The 17,395-nt window shown below is 36.4% G+C and overlaps 1 protein-coding gene across 3 annotated transcripts in view; it reads left to right on the top strand.

Annotated features, from left to right (window-relative positions):
- The window catches only part of FREM1 (FRAS1 related extracellular matrix 1), a 167,629-nt gene extending 156,103 nt beyond the window's left edge, over positions 1-11,526 (top strand). For 2 of the 3 annotated variants that reach the window (XM_077765041.1, XM_077765042.1), the window contains exon 36: positions 5,608-5,991. In XM_077765041.1, the coding sequence (XP_077621167.1) occupies positions 5,608-5,980 (373 nt within the window). In that variant the 3' untranslated portion in view covers positions 5,981-5,991. Of the gene's footprint in view, positions 1-5,607; positions 5,992-11,427 lie in introns of those variants that run through there. The other variant, XM_077765043.1, reaches the window with a different exon arrangement.
- The last annotated feature ends 5,869 nt before the right edge of the window (positions 11,527-17,395 follow it).

Raw genomic sequence — 17,395 nt, 5'->3', positions numbered from 1 at the left:
GTTTAGATGCCGCCTTGCCAGTAATACCTTCCTTTGATATTACACCTTATTGTTTGCAGAATCCTTTCACAGATAGTAATTGATTTGATCCCACCATCACTTCTGTGATATTACTATCTACACTCTACAGATAAAACAGAAGAGATTTGGGGAAGCAAAATCACTTGCTTGTGGTCATACAGGCAAGTACGTGGAAGCAACAAAACTCTCATTTTCTATGACACTCTCTAAAATAGTTCCATAAGGATAGGGGCTGTCTCATTTCAGGTGAATTGACAAGCACAGCTATGTTGATTCTGTGTTGAACTAACCTAAAGCAGGTTTCCAAACGATGCATTAATATTGTGTATCTTTCACAGCAAAGACATATTATGATTTTTATTAAATTATGGATCCTAAGTTTCCGTGGACTGGAATCTAAGTAACCTTTCAGAGCAAACTTAAGGTACAATCAGGTTCTCAGTTTACTTAATTCATTCAACAAATATGTGTTTGGGTACTTACCATACTAGAAATGTCTAGACCAGACTACATTAAAAACTTTTTTTTAATGTTTATTTACTTTTGAAAGAGAGAGAGAGAGAGAGCAGACAAAAGGCAGAGAGAGGTAGACACAATATATGAAACAGACACCAAGCTCTGAGCTGTTAGCACAGAGGCCAACATGGGTTTCAAACTCACAAACTGCCAGATCATGAGTTGAGCAGAAGTTGGACACTTAACCGACTGAGCCACCCCAGTGCCCCAAGACTGCATTTTAAAGTATTATCCCCCAGTATTGGTCCCATAACCCAATAACCAAATCATTCTTTAGTCATCAATGAGCATCATAGAAATTGACACCATCTCTCTCCAGATACAGCTGTCCTATATGGCAAGTGTTTAAGCACTGCATTTTGCATCAGTAGCGTGTTGTATACAACCCTGACAATTCCATCTCACATGTCCTTCTCAGAAAGCTCTGTTAAGAATGTGAAAGTCACTAAATTTAAATGGCAGCATTTTGCTTTCATTGAGTTGATGTCTTACTATAGATCTAGTTAAGAAGTTCTCTGGGTGTAAATGTAATAATGTGAGCTACAAGCAGTATGTATTGATGCATATATGAGAACATAAATGGTATTTAGAAATAATATAAATAGAAAGATAGTTTGTGCTAGAATGACTATTATAAAATCAATTATAGTAGTAATATTAAAGATCATATCTAGCAGATCAAACATGATATTATAAGCAGGTTCAGAAGTAATTTGTTCATATTATTTTGAAGTTATTGTGATAAACGCTGGTCTCAGGGAATTGTTTTAAGCTCTAAAACTGTGATTTCTTTTTAGATATAAAACTGAGAAGGCATTCAGAACAACAAAAAAGAGGGACAATTAGAGTTTTTCCATCATATTTTAGAAAGAAACTAATTATGTATCTATCAGTAATATAAGCTCTTTCAAATTTCACATTATCTGTTTACCAGAAAGGTCCAGAACTTAAAACATCTATCAAATACCATTTCTGATGGTATTCCAGAATGTGTTAAGAGAGGTAGAGAAAATACATGTGGTGTGAGATTTTTAAAATATCATGAAAAGCTTTTCATTTTAAAATTTTATTTGGGAAAGAGGAGTATGAATATTTGATCTGATTATATTTGTATGATACTTCAATATGCATTGCATTTCAAAAGGACAAGAATGGTTACCCCAAGAAGAGGTGATACTAGTTACAGACATTTCAGAAAATGCTTAGTGGTAAGTTAAAAGCAAACTAAAAGGAAAAAGAAAAAACCTCTATATTCCTTTAGTTCAGTCATTCTCAAAGGAACATTTTTGGGGAACAGGGCAACCTCCTCAGGAAAATTTTACTCTGAACCCCAAGACCTCCTCTGCCAGTCAATGTGTTTTTATTCACCTATTCGGCCTCCTTGCCTCCCTTCACACATTCGCTTTCACGTTCATTTTGTTTGGTTCTTCTCCACCATCTTGGGCTTGAAAGACAGATATACTTCACTATATCATACACCTGAATCTAATATAACACTGTTAACAATACTGGAATTAAAACTAAAAAGTTAATTTAAAAATATGTATATGAAAGAGAGAGAAACAGGTATTCTGGGAACTTTCCATTCCTTCTGTGCCATAAGATTTATAGTTTCAACATTTTGCAACCTGGATATTTGTCTTCCCATGAATTAATTTTAGGAGATGGGTTTACATTTTATAATTAGAATTAATATTAATATTACTATGTTTTTGATTTGGTATCACGAATCATTATTCAGTTCTGGGCTGCGTTTCCTGGGGCTCCCTTCCCTGAAGATCCTTTACTGAGGGTCGTTTACAGCACCCACGTTTCAGGAAGAAAACAAATTTGGCTTTACTTCTTGTCCCTAATCAGATTGCTAACTCAACTCAATCTTTATCTCCAATCTCCTTTCCTCTCCATTGGTGTCTTATTATTTTTCCAACTCAGAGGAGCCAGACTCCTAGATTAGGTATTTCTTGAATTTGCATACTGTAATCTCATCTGCTTGTTTCCTTGGGCAGTCATCGGACATTGGTAATTCTATTATTATAAATCATTATCTATGAAACCATTTTGTTTTCCCACAGGGGTGTCTGGACCCCCCGCTGGCCTATCCTTAAAGAGTTACTCTGAAATACACCTATACTTGCTCAAAACATTTCAGAGAAGTAGATGTTCATTTCTTTACCTAGGCAAATTAAAGCTTCTGTTTTTAATACTATACTTTGAATGCCTTCACATTGCAGAACTGTCAAAAGATTTTTATTTATGTGCCTATTTTTTATTTATATATCTCTATATAGATAACGTTCATGCTATTTGATACGGATATGGATTAAAGAATAGTTTTGTAAAAAAGGAATAGTTTTGTAAGATAATCAACATACCAGTGCTTAAATATTTATTTTATAAATGACCATGGTTTAATTTTACCTGTCCTAAATACAGTTATTTTCCCATCTTGCTCTTTTGGGACTTTTGCTTCTCGGAGAGACAAAAAACAAATCAAACTTGTACTTGACCAGTGAAAATGGATTTTACAAAGTCTGCTTTAACGGTAGTTTCAAGAATCTTAAAGAAGGAGGAGATGCTAAATATCCTTGAACAAGACTTGTTACTTCCTGATGATGAAGATGAGCCTCCAGTTATAGCCATAAAGGAGTTGGGGGCAGAGCAGGAGGAGAACTCAGGTCTCCCAGACTCCGTTCAATACACCATATTGAGTGAGAGAGCCCCGCGAGCCTTCCCTCAGCCGACATTTAACACACATTTGGTATTCTGTGTTCTAAACCCTCAACACGTTAGAATTTCCATATTGGATGTGAGAGGAAGAGAAGAAGTTGTGCTGTCAAATCTGCCGTAACTGTCAGACAGGCAATGGCAGTAAATAATGAGGTCAGAGCCAAGTCACAAATCCCAAATCCAGCAGCCTCAGGCCACTCGGGGAAGGGTAAAGAGAGAGTCCTATAATTCACCACTGCATTATAGAACAGTAAAGTAGTGGTTTCAGTGGAGAAAAAATCATTAAGAAATAGATAAATTATGTTCACCATAGGTCATCTGGAAAAGCAGAGAAATGTATCTGAAGTTCGGAAAGACAGGCAAAATGAATAAAATTCAACTCGACAGTTCTCTAAACGTATACAAGTATTACCAGTGTTGTTTCCTGAAAAATATCAGTGGATATTAACCAGACAAGATCATGGTGACTTTGTTTCTTGTTTGAAATTTTCTGTATTAGAAGAAAAGAACAAAGGAAAAAATAATTACAAGCTTTTTACTTAAGGCATTTTAAAAGAGCTTTTAATGAGCACTGTTGGAGAATTAGAAACAGTCAAATATTGCTTATAGGAATAATTCAGCTAGCTGCAAAAATAATTCATAAAGAATTCTCATGCCAGTCATAATGTCTATCATCAAAGAGATAAGAGATAACAATTGCTGGTGAGGATGTGGAGGAAAAAAAAAACACTGTGATGAGATTGCAAATTGGTGCAGACACTGTGGAAAATAGTACGGAAGATCCTTAAAAGATTCAAGATAGAACTACCTCGGGGTGCTTGGTTGGCTCAGTCAGTGGAGCATCCGACTCTTGATGTTGGCTCAGGTCATGATCAAGCCCTGACGTGGGTTCTGAGCAGAGCATGGAGCCTGAATAAGATCCTCTCTCTCTGTCTCTCTCTTTCTTCCTCTCTCTCTCTCTCTCTCTCTCTCCCTCTGCCCCTCTCCTCTGCTTGTGCTCTCACTCTCTCTCAAAAGAAAAAAATAGGACTACCAGATGATCCAGCAATTTCACATCTGGGAATATATCTGAAGGAAATGAAAATAAACTGTTGAGGAGATATCCACACCCCATGTTTATAGCTTATTTATTATTTATAGTAAATTGAGGCATTGAGATAACCTAAGTGTCCATTTACAGATGAATGAATAAAGAAGTTGTGATACACATACACACACTCAGGGATATTTCAGCCATAAAAAAAGATGGAAATCCTGCCATTTGTAACAACATAATATCCATTGAGAGTGTTATGCTAAGTGAAATGAATCCGATAAAGAAAGACAAATACTATATGATCTCACTTATATGTAGAATCTTGGAACAAAACACAACAACAAACTCATAGAAAAAATGATCAGATGTGATTGGCAGAGGCCAAGGATATGGGGTGAAATAATTGGTTGAAGGTGGTCAAAAGGTACAGACTTGCAGTTATAATTAAGTACTTGGATGTCACATACAACATGAAGAATAGAGCTGACATTGATATATGATATATTTGAGAGTTATTAAGAGAGTAAATCCCAAGAGTTCTCATCACAAGGAAATAATTTTGTTTTTCTTTTTTTCTATCCATATGAGATAATGGATGCAAAATAAACTTACAATGATAATCATTTCACAATGTATATGAGTCAAGCTATTATGCTATACACCTTAAACATAAGAACAATTCTACTTGGGGGAAAATATTTATGTGAGATTACAGGAACATGTGCTTTAACTTTTATACAACCTATGAATATTTCATGCATATTTCACTGAGTATGATCAAAGGATCATGATTATTGGGATATTTTATTAAACACACCAAGCACAAAATGTGGGCCTCAAGTAATTTTATCTGAATAGTTTGGGCTACCATACTGTCAAATTAACTGGATATTTGCCAGATTTATGCCATTTAGAGATAGTCTCTCTGTGAAAGGAGTAACATTTTGGCCTTAATTTTTATAAGTAGGTAGTGCTGATTTTTCTAAAGATATTTAAAAATGATTGAATTTATGCCCAAATAGTATAAAAAATATTACTTTGCTTGCTGTTACCTATCCCACCTTACAGACAGTCATTAAAATAAAAAAATAAAGCATACAAATCTTCGAAAATTTTCTCTCTCTATATAAGGAGTGTGTGTGTGTATGTGTGTATATACACACATATATATGTATATATAATGTGTATATAGTGTATATACTTGTCTTCTATTTTAAACAGATTTGATTTCTGTTCTGCATTCCATATCAAAAGGAATGTTGAAGCCCCTGTCACTGATGCTTTCTTTTTTTTTTTTTTGTTTGCAGTCACCTGGGCAGCCTTGTAACTGTACTTTCCAAGAAGCATATGCAGTGGTTGTGGGACCTCAGTGGAAGAAAGCCCTTTTGGATAGGCAAGTGTCTGCTCTGCACTGAAGGAGGCCAGAACACCAACAAGGCGCCTCCCTCCCATGGCCCAAATAATCGTGGTTTACAGCAACAGGCAACAGTTAGATGGTTGGGTAGCTTATTTTCTCTTTTTTGGAGGGGGCACCCAGTGGATGGTCTGTCTTTTAAAACCCATCTTAATTACATAATACTTTCATTTTTAGACATCTATCTCAGAGAAATAATAAGGGATGTGGCTTGGATTATAGGTAAGAGAATTCAACAAATGGTATTTGTAAAAGTAAAAAATTAGAAGTACCTGTCAATAGGGGGTGGTTAAATAAATTATATAGTATACCCATATGAAGAAATATCTAATATTTAATGCTTTGTAAGGCATTAAATAGTAAAGATGTAACAAAGTGCTTTATGTTTATGATTTCATTCAAGAAATACATGTTGGAGGCATATTCTATATAAAATACATAGTGTATTGCATTTGTATCAGGTTGCTTAATAAAAAAGCAGAGTCCACAGCCAAAGAAGCAGAAAATAATTATAATAAAAAATGTATGTAGGGGCTCCTGGGTGGCTCAGTCAGTTGTGCATCCGACTTCAGCTCAGGTCATGATCTCGCGGTTCATGGGTCCGAGCCCCGCGTTGGGCTCTATGCTGACAGCTAGCTCAGAGCCTGGAGCCTGCTTCCAATTCTGTATCTCCTTCTCTCTCTGACCCTCTGCTGCTCACTCTGTATCTCACTCTGTCTCAGAAATTTTCTTAAAAATTTTTAAAAAAATGTATGTACATGTGATATATATATATATGCATATGGCATATACATAGGCATATGTAAAGAAATATGTCAAAGCGTTAGAAATGTTTCACCTATTGACAATTATAGGTGATCTTAATTTTATCCCTTGTTTTCTGAAGTTTTAATATCTTCTTCAATTTTAACAATAATACAAATCTCTTCAGATTCTATTTTTAGAATTAGAATTCTCAGGGTACTTCAAAGTCAGTATTTTCACCATCTGTCCTTGAAGGTATTAGATTTTAGGAAACTATACTAAACCCAATCTTGGCTTCTCAGAATCTCTGTAATACTTAGTACATCTCGAAATTCGGAAAATTTCTGAGAGTATTAAGTTAAAGCTGAAGGAGACGTTTTCTTTGCTTCCATAGTGACTGATTTCAAGGCTCTAATTCCCACAGAATACTTACGCATAGAATCTCAGGATCAATGATGCAAGGAAACAATCCAGAAGGAGTTCATTTTACTCTACTCCAAAATCTTGAGGGAGAGTCACATGGGAGGTTATAGGCTATGCAACTCAGACTGTTTTCATGAAGGTTAAATTTGGTTGAGAGATGTCAGATCATGCTGTTACAGGCGATTCTTTTCTGATTTTATTCTCTTTGTTTCTATTATGAAGGAGAGTGAGGAGGAGGAATGTTTTTTTTAAGAAAGATTACAAAAGCTTTGCCCCACGAAAGTGTAATTTGTAAAATTGCCAGTGAGAGTAGAGAAGCAAGTTGAGAAAAGCTGCTTTTTGTGGAAATATAGCAGACTGAAAAAAATCTTACGTTCTAGATTAAAAATAATATCTAGTTAAGCTCCTTTCGAATATGAAAACCAAGACGTTTAAATAGTGAAGAACTATAGACAAGAGAGTACCTTTTTTCTCTGGGATAGGGGTTCTGCCTTTGGAATAATATGAATAATAATTGCCATTTACTAAACCTGCACATGCACGCCATGAAATTTACATGCATTATCTTTTTTAATACTTAAAATGGCCCTCGATATACTATTTTTATTCCCATTTCTTAGATGGGGAAACTAAAACTCAAAGTGGTCAGGTAACCTGCTCAAAGATGCCCAACTAGCAAGTGCTAGATCTAGGATTTGGATTTGGGTCCGCCATATGTTCTTAACTGGTCATAGGATTTCCGGATCCTATTCTGTGTTTCAGAATGCAGGCACATGTCTGTATGTGATTCCTGAGCTCAGAGCAAGAGACTGATATGATGTCCAAGCATAAATGTAATAAAATAATTTGGCACATTCTTTGGTTCACATTAGGTTTAAATGACCAAGTGCATGCGGGCCACTGGGAGTGGATTGGCGGTGAACCTGTCATCTTCACCAACTGGAGGAAAGGGCCCCCTCAACGTTCAAAGCCTGGCAAGAACTGTGTTTTGGCTCAAAGACAAGGGAAGTGGCAAACGCAGGACTGTAGGAAGGGCAAACCTCACACTTACGTGTGCTCCAGGAAACTCTAAATGTAACTGGCCTTACAGGTGCCCACTTGGAATTTCTCACCTATTTATTTACAGGATTTGTACATACCGTTCAACAGAAAACAAGGTGTCATGACTGACTTAGTACATTTTTTAAAAAAATCATAGTATATGAGTGGTTCTATCTAGTGAAAAAGGAACATAGAAGAATAGTTCCAGGAAGATCGATCAAAATGGATTATTTCTTTTGGGAAGACATGCAATTCTTGGATCTCAATACCTATCAAATTAAGTGCCTGAAGTATTCTATGGTACAAGATTTGCTGACTGCCGGATGCTCCCACCCTGACCCTACTCTATATCTGAGTCAGTACCAATTTCATGGTTCTTGGATTTTTTTTTTAATCCCAATACCTCAAGTGAGTCCATTCCAAAATCTGTATTGCTGGTACTTCTACTACTTCAGTCTGAGTAAAACAACTTCTACCAGTCCATTAAATCACAGCTGAGGTGCAAAGTGTTGTTTTGTCCCTTTGGAGGTCTTTCCCATGTGAAAGCTGAGACAAGAGGCTGTGGATAAGAAGGAGAATTGTCTGTGGTGGAAAAGGAAGGCTTTAGCTGGGAGAACTCACAGATGGAAACTCATTTGCAAATCTCTAGTTCAGGTGAGAATTCAGAGGCCACCTGTACCCCAGAGGTCTACATGTCACCACTCGTGAGACAGATCTCTGTTTTGCAATAAAACTGATGGCATTGTGCCATTCCAAAGCCAATCATTACATTACCCTAGCCTTACGGATTCATGAGAAATCTGAAGCAACCTGAACGTCTTTTCATTTGTGTATGTAGTACGGACTGACATTTCTCAAGGACGTTTGGATGTGAATGGTGATTATAATTTGGAAGAAAAACACTGCTTCCTCAAAAGTGTCCCAATGAACTACATTGATGAGCAAAGCAAAATAATAATGAAAACAGAGCCCTGGAAAACCTATATTCTTAGAAAGGATTTTGATACAATTTTGAGCCTGTAGATCTTGAATAATTGGAGAAATGGCATGCTTGCCTGATTTGCTAACCAAAAGGTACCTTATTAATTAATATATCAGTAGAATGAAACATTTTTGTACCAGTGAAACATGTTGCAGCCTTACAAGGACTCCCTTCTGAAATCAAGGCTTAAGTACAGGAAATTAGAAATTTACTTCCGAAACATTTGCTCTAAATTTTCCTCTTTTCATAATAACAGAAAAGTACGGTGTGCCAAGTGGAACTTGCTCTGTGAGCACCAGTGTAATTTCAGCATCAAAATGGGGTTCCCAAGTAGACAAAAGTTTTGGTGTAGGTTTTATTATAATAACATGTTCGGTAAAACTAAAACAAACTGAAGAAATTTGGTCTGATTTCTGGATATAAAACATGACAAGCTTGTTTTATTTCTGCTCATTTGTCAAGATTTTAGTTATTAGAAGTATTTACAAAGAGAGGTTGGGATACAGTTTAGGCATTCTACCTCTTACTGAAATTGAAATGGCGTTGTGGAGTCAGAACGGTGTTAGGTGTCACGAGCAGGCTCTGGACTGATACAACATCCAGCTCTCTTGCATGACACAAGCACTCTCTGGTATTTAACCAAAAGATGCAAAACCCACCCTCCATACCAGCTCTGATCCTTTCTGATTCATGGGCCTCTGCAGCGTGGAAAGGTGAGATACCAGTTAAAGAAATGAAGAGCTATTTACCAAAAGGGTTCCATCCTAGGAGGCAATGTAAGAGTTCAAGAAATGAAGAATTCAAGGGCCATTCCTTCCTACTAAAACCCCAGAACTGTATTAACTATTTAAAGCTGGGAATCCAGAATCAAGGCTGTTAAGTAGAATCTGGTCAGTGCAGTAGCTTTTATAGTATTTTTCTGCAACAACAATGATATGTAAGTGTAATTGCAAATGTTAGCACACAGAGACGTTTTGATTTTTATAGCAACTAGAAATACTAGAATAATATTTTTAAACGTTCCTGCTCATGAAGGCATCAATCAGGTTGTAATAGCTGAGTAATTGAAAGAAGATACAAACAAGTATTTGGACAAGTTGGGGAGCTGGGCAATATTTATCATGAACTTAATTTCTTTCTCATTATTGGGCTTTGACTCAGGGGGGAAAAGAAGAAAATGATAGTCATCCAAAAAAACAAAAAACGGGGTGGGTGGGCACACCTGACTGGCTCAGTCGATGGACCGTGCAACTCTTGATCTCCGTGTTGTGAATTTGAGCTCCATGTTGGGTGTAGAGATTATTTAAAAATAAAATCTCTAAAATTTTTTTAATGTTTATGTATTTTTGAAAGAGAGACAGAGACAGAACATGAGTGGGGGAGAGCCAGAGAGAGAGAGGGAGACACAAGAATCTGAAGGAGGCTCCAGGCTCTGAGCTGTCAGCAACGAGCCCGACATGGGGCTTGAACCCACAAACTGTGAGATCATGATGTGAGCCGAAGTGGATCCTCAATCGACTGAGCCACCAAGATGCCCCAAAAATAAAATCTTTAAAAAAAAGTAAATGATTGTCATGTTCTCTCCAGCTAGATGGGTCATTGTTACCTGTTAGGTTCTGGTGGGAGCAGGAAGGAAGGAAATGGTGTAATGATAGAGCAGGAATGGGAGATTTTAGAAGAGGGGAGAGAGGTGAGAAGGGTTGAGCAGAAGAGATGGGACAGATGGTAGCTAAGAAGAGAGCATCAGAAAGAAAGACTTATGTGCCACCCAACTTTTCTCCCCAGACTTGAGTACTGACTTCAAGTCTCCCTCTGTCCAAGGGCATCAACCCAGCTAAAAGTGTGTAGGTTTTCAGAATCCTGTGATTTTTGCTTTTTAACAAAAGCATACATATATATACATGACTATGTATGGCATGTATTTTGCTAAACACAAACTTAAAAACATATGATAATCATTTCATCTCCTTCCAAGGAATGGTAAAAATGAACCAGGTGACATTTATTTACATTTCCATTTTTGTTTATTTCTAATACAGTCAGAAAGAACATGCACATGTTTTCATTAACACTATGGTTCTGTATAATTCAAACAAAGAACTGGTGCTGATTCATTTTTGCAACAAAGCTGCATATTAAATGTACTGTTTCTAGTGTTGTATCAAAATTAATTAAAATAAATATTTCTACTTCTGAACCACTGTTGCTTTAATTTTTAACATTTTATATTTATTATTTTTTAGGTTTATTTATTTATTTTGAGAGAGACAGAGAAAGTGTGAGTGGAGGAGTGACAGACAGAGAAGGAGAGAGAATATTCCAAGCAGGCTCTTCATGGTCAGCATGGAGCCCAATGCTGGGCTCAACTCCCAAAACTGAGATCATGACCTGAACCAAAATTGAGTCAGACACTTAACTGACTGAGCCACCCAGGCACCCCTAACGTTTTATATTTACTCTATCCATGGTAAGAAGGGATGGGAATGAAACCTCAACATGTCTTTTTTATCCTTTCTGTTTAAGCCAACCTTTAGTTACATGGCTTTCATCCATCTACTCAGCCACCCATCCATCCATCCATCTACCGTTTATTCAACAAATATTGAATATTGCATGCTGATCCTGCACCTATTCTGGATACTGGAGATATTATTGTGAATGAGGTAGGAAAATAAAAGTATAAAAGTGTAGTGTATACATGGAAATTTCTATTTTTTTGTGTGTGAAACTTTTTTATCATGGAGGAAGTCACAGTGAAAACCATTGATTACATTATTCCTTTTCAGAATTGAAGGGAAACACACCCGCATACAAAGGGCTCAGGCTGTCTTTTGTTTTATTTCTCTCCTGATTAAGAAACCGATATTACTTCCTGAGCTTATAATCAGGTCAAGTATTATGGAGAAAAGCTGTCCCAAATTTCCTGTCTCTAGATCAAGTTAGGAACTAAAGTTTTCAAATCTAGCTGATTGATTTTTGCAACAAGACAAGCAGTATGTGTCTCTGTGTCTTTAAGATTCCCAGCATAACAGGAATAAAGAGAGATCAATCATGTCATGTCACCTAATATCTTTATTGTAGAGCAGAGGACACTGAAGTTAAAGTGGGAGGGGCCCCTGGGTGGCTTCCTCCATTGAGCATCTGACTTTGGCTCAAGTCTCAATCTCCTGGTTTATGGGTTCAAGTACTGCATCAAGCTCACTTCGGATCCTCCTTCCCCTTCACGCACTCCCACAAAAATAAATAAAAACATTATTAAAAAATAGGTGAAGTGGGGAGAGATTAGCACTAGAACTAGAGACTTGCAAACTGTAGACTGACTCTATTCTAATTATTCTAACTATTCTAATTATTACCATTCTGAGCAAATAGTTTGCTTACATTCAAGTAAAATACCTCGGAATGATGAATATGATAAAATTGACATATGCTTGCCAACACAATTGTAAGTGAAAGAAGATGGACAAGAAAGGTCTGTGTACTGTATGATCCATTCATATGAAATGTCCAAAGCAGGGAAAGTTATAAAGGCTGAAAGTAGATTCATGGTTGCTAGGAGTTTGGGGAGGGGGAAATGGAAACTAACTGCTAATGGGTACAGAGGCTTTTTTTGAGGGTATGGAAATGATCTGGAATTAGATAGTGGTGGTGGTTGCATAACATAATGAGTACGCTAAAAACCACTCAAGCGTGCACTTTAAAATGTTGAGTATTATGTTATAGGAAGTATATCTCTATAAAAATGCTATTAAAACCACCATATAAAAATGTATTTTAGAAAGCTATAAATGGGTTGATATATTTGCTGTGTGTTTATCTGATTCATCCAAGATACTTTTTCCAGTCTTTGCCTCATGTCTCACCCAGGTTTTTGTTTGTTTTTTTATATAGTTGGTTAAGGGGAAGAGAATGTTGAATGGACATACTTTTTAACTTACAGTACGGCTTTACTGATCTTCCTCCTTTCTCTCCATTAATCACTGTTACTGATGGCAGAGTGTGTCTGGATATGTGTAATGTCCAGAATGCCATGAGTTTCTAAAATTAATTCTATAAGTCTTTAGGACAGGATCATGCAGGAAATGAATATACCCTCCTCGTAACTTACACACATAACTGTTCATTTTGAACAGTTTTTATAGGTCTTATATTCTCCTAGGCAATAAAGTCTAGTTTATCTTAAGACAGAAAGGAACAAAAATCAACCAACACTTCCATTAACGTCCTTATGGTAACCTGCAATACTTTTTCCAAGCAATGAAGTATGAGTTCACCTTTTGCTTCTATCCCCATCTGTATTTTTGCTTCCCAAAGGCAATCAATCCCAACTTACTCTACAGAAGAAAAATGAAAAAATATATACTATCCCAAAACTATTCAAAAGCAAGCTGAAGCAGATATATTAATATCAGAGTAGATTTTAGAGGAAAGAATATCACTAAGGTTAAAGGGGCTTATTTTATCATTTAAAGGGGTCAATACATCAAGAGGACCTAATTCTAAACATTTATGCATCTAATAACCATGTTTAAAAATACACAAAGCAAAAATTGATAGGAATAAACAAATCTATAATTATACTAAAAAATATTAATATCCTCAATAATTAATAGAACAAGTAGGCAGAAAATCAGTAAAGATTGAGAAGTGTGGATACTGTTAACCAAATTAACCTAACTGACATTGCTAGAACACTCTACCTAACAATAGCAGAGAATAGATATTCTTTTCAAGTGCACGGGGAGCCTTGCTGGGGTGAACCATATTCTAGGACATAAAATGAGTCTCAATAAATTTAAAAAGAATTTGTTATACAAAATATGTTCTGTGACCATAATGGAGTTAAATTAGAAATCAATAGCAAAGATATCTCTGAAAAATCCCTATGTGTTTGGAAACTAAATTATAAACTTCTTCAACTCATGGTTAAAGAAGAAATCAAAGGGAAATTTAAAAGTATGGTGAACTGAATAAAAATGAAAACACAACGTATCAAAGATTGTGGGATGCCATTAAAGCATTACTTAGGAGGAAATTTAATCACACTAAATGTATTAGATAGAAGGTCTTTACTTTAGCTTCCACCTTAAGAAACTAGGAAAAGAAAAGAGCAGAAATAAGGAAATAGAAAACATCAGAGTGGAAATCAATGAAATGGAAAAAAGAAAAATAATAGAGAAAATCAAGGAAACCAAAGGCTTGTTTTTTCAGAATACTGATAAAATTGATATATCTCTAACTGGACCAATCAGGAAAAAATGAGAGAGGACACAGATTACTAAGGCCCAGATAGCTTCACTATTGAATTTTACAAATAGTTAAGGAAGAAATAGTACCAAGTCTACAAAACTCATCCAGAATATCACAAAAGAATACTTTCTAACTCATTAATTCTATGAGGCCAGGATTACCAAACCATTAAAAATACAATAAGAAAACTGTAGACTAATATCCCTTATGAATAGAGATAGAAAATGTTTGAACAAAAATGTACCAATTCAAAGCCAACAATATATACAAAAGGATTATACATCTTTGTCAAGCCATGGTGAAGAAAAGGACAGGCCACACTCTGGGAGAAAATATTTACCGTATATTTCTCTGATAAAGAACTTTTATCCAGACTATATAAAAGAAACCCTCAAAAATCAATGATAAGAAATACTTTNTGTGAGATCATGACCTGAGCTGAAGTCGGACGCTCAACCAACTGAGCCACCCAGATGCCCCTAATTATTATTTTTAAGGTTTCTTTCTTAACTTGAGCAGGGGAGGGGTAGCCTCCCTACTTGTCAACATAGAGCCTGATATGGATCTTGAATCCACAAACCATGAGATCATGACCTGAGCTGAAATCGAGAGTTGGATGCTTAACCAACTGAGCCACTCAGGTGCCCCACTAATAAAAAATTTTTTAAATGGGCAGAAGATTTGAACAGATACATTATCAAAGAAGATCTACAGATGGCAAATAATTAAATTCAAATATCTCAACATATTAATCAGTAGTCATTAGGAATGGTAAATTAGGGCACCTGGGTGCCTTTGTTCATTAAGTGTCTGACTTTGGCTCAGGTCATGATATCAAGGTTTGTGGGTTCCGGCCCTATGTCAGACTCTGCAGTGACAGAATGCAGGGATTCTCCCCCCTTTCTCTCTGTCCCAACTCTACTTGTTTGTTCTCTCTCAAAATAAATAAAAATAAAACTTAAAAAAAAGAGGAATTGTAAATTATAGTCACAGTGAGATACACACGTACTAGAATGACTCAAATTAGAAAGGTAGACCATACCAAGTGTTGGTGAGGATGTGAAGGCATTTGAACTTTTATGCATGCTGGTGAAATATAAAATAGTCCAACCATGCTGGAAAACAATTTGGTAATTTCTTAAAAAGTTAAGCATATGCCTACCACATGATCCAGTCATTTCATTCCTAGGTATTGACCCAAGAGAAAGGAATGAATATTACCATTCAAAGACTTATCTATGAGTGTTCATAGTATCTTTGTTTGTAACAGTCAAACTATAAACAACCAAATAATGTCCATTATCATATGAGTGGTTAAACAAATTATGGTCTATCCTTGCAATGAAATCTATTTTGAAATAAAAACAAATGAGATATTGCTACAACATAGGTGATTCTCAAAATAATTATGCCAAGTGAAAGAGACTGACAAGAACGAATACATAGTGTATATGTACTTCATTTATAGAAAATTCCAGAAAGTGCAAACTTTATAATAACAGGAAACAAACCAGGTGTTACCTGAGAATGGGAGAGGGGGATAGGAAAAGGCAAGGCAAAGGACTGAAAAGGGACACAAGGAAACTTTTAGGGGTGAGGGACATATTACTATCTTTTTTTTTATTAGAGTGAGAAGATGAGAGGGGCAGAAAGAGAGAGAGAGAGAGAGAGAGAGAGAGAATCTGAAGCCGGCTCCATGCTTAGCATAGAGCCTAACATAGGGCTCGATCCCACAACCTTGGGATCATGATCTCAGCCAAAATCAAGAGTCAGATACTCAACCAACTAAGCCACCCAGGCACTCCATATACACCGTCTTGATTGCAGTGATAATTTCACAGATATACATAAAGATGTCTAAGTCTATCAAATTGTACACCTTACATGTTTATTGTACGTCAATTATATTTCAATAAAGCTGTTTAAAGAAAGAAAGAATAAAGTAGTTTCTACCACATGGACATTTTTCAAAAGAAAAGAGAACTCTAAGTGTAACGAGATCTTTCTTCCAGGGCAATAAAATATTGGAGTAAAATTATATGACTGAAATATCCAATGACAGAAGAATGCTTAGTGGAAGATTATATTGTCTCCATTAAAGTGATAATTCTATCACATAATGTTATTTTAAAAGCAGCAGAATATAAAATAATGTATGCACCATTTTAATGGCTGCATTGCAAAGAGCAAACTGGCAGGAAGGAAAAACATGAGGTGGGTTCCTATCATAGCTCTACCATTTACTTGCTATGTATCTTAAATTCTTTAAACTTAGATTTTTCATGTATAAAATGAGAACAGGGTCATGACTAAACAGGAGTGGTTTAGTCAGTTAAGTGTCTGATACTTGGTTTTGGCTCAGGTTATGATCTTGCAGTCTCATGAGTTTGAGCTCCAGATCCAGTTCAGGGCCGGTGGTGTGGAACCTGCTTGGGATTCTCTCTCTTCCCCTCTCTCTTCGCCTCTCCCCAACTTGTGCTGTCTCTGTCTCTCTCAAAAATAAGTAACTTAAGAAAAAATGGAGGGGCACCTGGGCAGTTCAGTTGGTTAAACGTCTGACTTCAGCTCAGGTCATGATCTCTCAGTCTGTGGGTTTGAGCCCTGCGTAGGACTCTGTGCTGACAGCTCAGAGCCTGGAGCCTGCTTCAGATTATGTGTCTCCCTCTCTCTCTCTGCTCCCCTGCTCACACTGTCTCTCCCTCTCTCTCTCAAAAATAAACATACAAAAATTTTTAAAAAGAAAAAATGCAAACAACAATAACTTCCTGGAAAAATTGGTGTGTGTGTGTGTGTGTGTGTGTGTGCATGAGAGAGAGAGAGATGCAACGTACCTGAGAGAGAGTGACTATTTTTAAGCAGTACTTGCACTTACCAGTAAACAGGGAAGGAGAATCTGGGGGTGGAAGAGTCGGGGTTTTAAAGTTCCATATGACAAGTGAGAACTCTCCCACATGTTAAGACATTTGTGTTGGACATGGAAATGTTTCCAGTTTTTGGAGAAATCCAGATGACCAGGGAAGCCCTTTTTAAAACCCCAATATGCTTTGCTCTCAGACATGATCTATGATACACAAATCTCAATATAAAGAGTGACACGCTAGCAGATGGTTTTTAACGTGACAGAAAGAATTGTTGCTAAGGGCTTGAGGGATAGTTATTTTCTAAGAATGGCCACTCCGTGGTGCCACATTTTCGAAATTTCCTTTTGCATTCAGTATTTAAGGAACACACTTGTTGTATG

Source organism: Crocuta crocuta, unplaced genomic scaffold, assembly GCF_008692635.1.
Source record: "Crocuta crocuta isolate KB4526 unplaced genomic scaffold, BGI_CrCroc_1.0 scaffold687, whole genome shotgun sequence".
NCBI lineage: Eukaryota > Metazoa > Chordata > Mammalia > Carnivora > Hyaenidae > Crocuta > Crocuta crocuta.
This window is presented reverse-complemented; position numbering and strand designations above follow the sequence as displayed.